General features: G+C 44.7%; 1 protein-coding gene across 1 annotated transcript; it reads left to right on the top strand.

Annotated features, from left to right (window-relative positions):
• Positions 1 to 288: 288 nt before the first annotated feature.
• FUCA1 (fucosidase, alpha-L- 1, tissue) lies at positions 289 to 4,385 on the top strand (the record flags this gene model as incomplete). Its single annotated transcript, XM_010292052.1, has 7 exons — positions 289 to 423; positions 647 to 784; positions 1,467 to 1,572; positions 2,009 to 2,209; positions 2,421 to 2,611; positions 3,427 to 3,526; positions 4,235 to 4,385. Coding segments are annotated over 7 exons (1,012 nt in total), but the record flags the coding sequence as incomplete, so codon positions are not given.
• Positions 4,386 to 5,084: the final 699 nt, after the last annotated feature.

The following is a 5,084-nucleotide window of genomic DNA, read 5'->3' as shown; positions in this document are numbered from 1 at the left end:
CTGAGCAGTGCTGGAGATCCCTGAGGGGTCATGCCCAGGGTGCTGAGCAGGTGACAGGTCTTGCTACTTCCCAAGTCTCAATTGTTCATTCTTTTCCAGCATAAAAGCCTATTAAAAACTTCTATTATTCTTATAGTTGCTTCTAAATGGAAAAGATAATGAAAGAGGGCTCCCCACGGCATGGTTATTCAGTCCCTTGCTTTCATAGTGACAGGTTTTGCTAGTGAGACTGGGCAGCATTTTAGTCGTTCCTTTGTCATCCTGATCCAGCACTTTTTTTCCCCTCAGGTACGTGGTACTGACCACGAAGCATCATGAAGGCTTCACCAACTGGGGGTCGCCTGTGTCCTGGAACTGGAATTCTCTGGATACGGGGCCCCACCGAGATCTTGTAGGAGAGCTGGGACAAGCCCTCAGGGAGAGGTACGGCACTGCCAAACTGTGCTGTTCCTTTCATCTTTGTGCATCGAATTCTCCTGACTGTTCTTGACAAAGAGCGGAAAACAATGAGTTTAATATGCAAAAAGTAGTGCTTGCAAAGTCATTAAATATTCTGTGAAATAATAATGCCAGTAATCTATTTTGCCACTGGTTCTTAATCCCTACTGCCAGCCTAACTCTTTTCTCTGTGTTTTCTGTCCTTCAGCAACATACGCTATGGACTGTATCACTCTCTGTTAGAGTGGTTTAATCCACTCTATCTAGCTGACAAAGAAAGTGGCTTCAAGACCCAGAACTTCGTTTTAAAGAAGGCAATGCCAGAACTTTATGATCTTGTCTTAAAGTAAGAACTGCAACCAGTTAGGAATTGAGAGCATTTCCTGGTTTCACTACTGTAGAGAAAGATGCAAAGTGGATACAGAGAAGAGAGGTGGGAAATGTTAATTTTTGCCAAGGCAAATCTGTTTACTTATTGGTGATGATTTGCGATAATCAGAAAAGGAGTTCACATTTGCCCTGTGCACAGTCTAGCTTGCAGAATAAGATAGAGACAATTTTTTCATGCAAGAGCAATTCCCTTTAATACTACTTTTGGGCAGAGTGGCTTTGAAAGCAAAGCAAGCTGCTTAGTATGTAGTAGAATAGAAAGGCAATTTCACCGTGAATTTACATCCTTGCCTTGCTTCCCTTTCTTGACAAAACTATGAGGCTTGGACACATGTTGCTCAGCATGGCCGTTGTCCCAGGTCGAGAATGTGCCTCGTAATTGCCTTTGAGATGCAATTTTCTGTTTTTTCGGAAGAATTGCTTCCTTTCTTGAACCATGATCAACACATCGTTCTTTGCTGCTGCAAGAACCTCAATTAAAGCTTTGTCTGAAGCAGAAAGTGATAGCATAAACCTCCTGGTAACATCAGGCAATAGGAAGAGGAAGTGAAGCTAGACTCCAGACTCAAGAAACACAGTGCTTCCTTTGTGGTAGGAGAAAATAAACCATTTTGAAATAACATTCATCTCTCTGTTAGATATAAACCAGATTTGATTTGGTCGGATGGAGACTGGGAAGCTCCGGAGTCGTACTGGAATTCTACCTCTTTCCTTGCCTGGCTTTATAACGATAGTCCTGTCAAGGTATCACTTTCAGCTATCCCTCATGGCCTCTAGCATTTTATGGGTGTGGAGGGTCTTGCAGCAGTGAGATATGGATCTGATCAAATCAGAAACCTGCTTGGCAGATGCCAGATGTGCTTTATTCTTTCACAAAAACTAAGAAGCTCACACTGTGCTCCTGTGAGAAGACTCTAGTGTCCTTTACAGCACACATGCAGGAAGCTCAGAGGCCAGGAACCTTGCTGCCTCAACTTCTACCTGAGTGAATAGAGAGGTTGTCCCCAAGAGAGAGTCAGCCTTCTCTGGAGGATCCTCTCTCTCTTTCCACTGATTACACAGGGGATTTTGGGTGCTCACCTCCTAACTTAGGTGCCTTTGCTAACTCAGGAGGGATGAATGCAAGCTGAAAAGTCCAAGACAAAACATTCTGCCTACTGAGCTGAGTTTCTTCTTTCAGGACACTGTTGTCGTTAATGATCGTTGGTGTAATAACTGCTCTTGCCATCATGGAGGCTACTACAATTGTGCTGACAAATACAAGCCAGGGACCCTGCCAACTCACAAGTGGGAGATGTGCTCCTCCATTGACAAGCTTTCTTGGGGCTATCGAAGCAACATGAATATTGCTGAGTTAATGGATGAAGCAAGCATCACTGAGGTAAGAAATCTGAAATCAAAATAACAGGTGGGGGGGTTACTGAGAATTAGAGGTTTCCTTCATCCTCCTACTTGCAGAATGAGTTGTCCGGTGTTTCATACAATCAGGCTGGAGTTAGAGGAGCAATTGATGAGGACAAAGAATTCCTCAGATTTCTTTGTTGTTAGATGTGAAGATAATTCAATTTGTTACTTTGGTTTATCTGTCACAGGAGCTAGTGCAGACTGTGAGTTTTGGAGGCAACTACCTTCTCAATGTGGGACCTACAAAAGAGGGGGTGATTGTTCCCATCTTCCAAGAAAGACTTCTGGCCCTTGGGAGGTGGCTGGACACTAACGGGGAGGCAATTTATGAATCGCAGCCATGGAGAGTACAGATGGAGAACAACACAGACACGGTCTGGTAAGGACTCCTAGTTGCTTAGTACTATCTGGTCTGGGACATCTGGAGCTGATGTTTCTTTCTTATTTGTTCTTAAATTTGGTACTCTTTGAAGTGTTGCCATCAGGTGCAGATGGCATTTAGGTAATATCCTGCAACTGGAGTGGTCAGTTACTGCCCCATGGTGTTATCTAAGGAATATCTTGCTTGAAAGAAGAGAATAAAAATAAAGGCTTCATCCTTGCTTGATTTGGGAAAAAACAACTCTTCCTTTAAAAAAATTTCCACGCTGCTGCTGTCAGGACTGTTTAAGTAGTGGTCCTGGCTAGTTTGAATTGCACAAATGTAGTTATCTAAACACATACAGTTTGTTAATGTAGCGATACTTGCTTTTAAGCTGTTACATAATAGTACTAATAACTGTTACCCAACTGTTTTTATACCTACTGAGAAGGGCGTAGTGAGTCAAGAGCCAGAAATGCTACAAAACAGAGTTGGTTTTTTTTCCCCAGTTGTGTTCAGTCTAGAAATTCAGAGCAATGGTCAGGATAAGGCAGCGTATCCGCTCTGTTGACCACAAGCTGAGGCAAGGACAGATCAGCAAATGACATTTGCTTTTAAGAAGCACACACGGACTTTGTTTGGGTTTCATCAGCCAGTGCTGACTGGCTAAATGGTGGGTCCAAAGTGACAGATTTTGGAATGAGGGGAAAATAGGTGACCCCTGTACAGTGGCAGTAGGTAATCTGGTGCTCTCGTGCTGTCTGGAAAGGTCAAACTCATGTCTCATTCTCTCTTACGGGGCTCTTCACCTTGCTGAACTTCTGCTCTCTTAGGTACACGTCTAAGGGACCAGTTGTCTATGCCATCTTTCTGATCTGGCCTCGGGAAAATATTTTGGAGCTGTCCTCGCCTTCTCCATCCCCAGCCACACACGTAAGGAACTTGAAAAAAAGATAACTCACTCTGAGAGACCATCTTGGGCGCACGTGGGCTGGGAAGGTCCAAGCTGACTTCATCTGGGGACTGGGGAGAGTGTGGCAGTTGTCATGCCATACTTCTTGTTCTGGGGTGCTCTGATCCAGATCCTCCCTCTGGTTCCTTGCAGCATCCCAGGTTGTTCTCCGGGCTTTAGCTCACTGTTAACACAGAACATTGGATAGGACTTGCCAGGATAGGCTCATGGTCTGCCATAGAATAGGCAGAGATACTTCTCCTCCCAAGTCTTTTGATCCTATTGACACAGGGAGGTGAAGTAAATAACAAGCCTCACAGATACAAGGGATCACTGGTATTGTATCTCAAATTCAAATCAGGTACACTGACCCGCTAATTGTAAATGTAATTTTGAGTGACGCAAATGCTAGAGTGCCCTTTGCTCTAAACAAACAGAGGTAAAGCCTTCTCAGTAAAAAAACAAAAAACAAACAAAAACAACAAATACAGTCACATGTTTGACCCCAAAATATCCAGTGTGTTACCTGTTGTGTGCTGTGAGTGATGGGTGGAAATGTGCAGGACTGCTTTGAATCTGTGGGAAATGGTGTACAGAGGCTGCAAACGTGTTTTGGGTGTAGTGGGGTGTTCCAACTGGAAGTACCTATGTGAGCTACAACTGAGTGTTTCCCCTGCCCTCCTCTGCAGGTGACCATGTTGGGTTTTGCCGGGACTCTGAAGTGGCAGAAGTCCCCAGGTAAAGGACTTCTCATAACTTTGCCTTACATGCTTCCATCTCCTCTACCTCCTCAGTCTGGCTGGACTCTCAAGCTTGAGGGTGTGAAGTGATGGCTGCGGGATGAAAGCAGCAGTCTCCCCCTGCCTTTCTTTTAAATTGAGTCTAAGAGGATTTTTCATTTATTGTTGAATAAATTGTTTTTCTCTTAAGAGAATTTCTCTCCAAATCCCTTTTGCCTGTAAGTGGTCTGTGTGTCAGTGGACCTTATTTGGCAGCAAAGGACTGACCTCTCAGCAGTGGAAGTTGGGACATCCTTTTTACTCTGCTGGGATGTGACAGCCCACAAGCCAAACATCTACACTTAGAACAAGGTTTTTTGATGTAAAGCTGGGCTTCTTAGCAGGTGTTACTGCTTTGCTGCTGTGTGATTATAGGTGATGAAGCTGGACAGACTCAGAGTTGGTGGGAGACTGAACAAGAGTTAGAATGGGGCAGTTAAGAGCACCTGCGTCGGGGTGTCAGGCCAGGCCACGTAGCACCTAGATATTAGAGCGTGACGCTGACAGATCATGCAGCCAAAGAGAAGTTGCACATGTTAATGGTGAGAGGATTTGGACTGCTAGAGCAGCTCACAGGGCGTGGAGCAGCAGGAGCTGTGCCTGTGTTCACGTGTGTGTGGCCTGCACTGGTGAGCCAGGATACGCAGGGCAGCAGGGTCTGCACCTCCCAGGCAGGAGCAGGCTCTGCTGCTTTCCTGGCTTAATTACTCATCAAAATTAATTTTGATAACCAGTATGATACTCATATATGGAATCATGA

The sequence above is a fragment of the Phaethon lepturus genome, unplaced genomic scaffold (assembly GCF_000687285.1).
Source record: "Phaethon lepturus isolate BGI_N335 unplaced genomic scaffold, ASM68728v1 Scaffold54997, whole genome shotgun sequence".
In the NCBI taxonomy this organism is placed as follows: domain Eukaryota; kingdom Metazoa; phylum Chordata; class Aves; order Phaethontiformes; family Phaethontidae; genus Phaethon; species Phaethon lepturus.
Note: the sequence above shows the minus strand (reverse complement) of the source record. Positions and strands in the feature narration are given on the sequence as shown.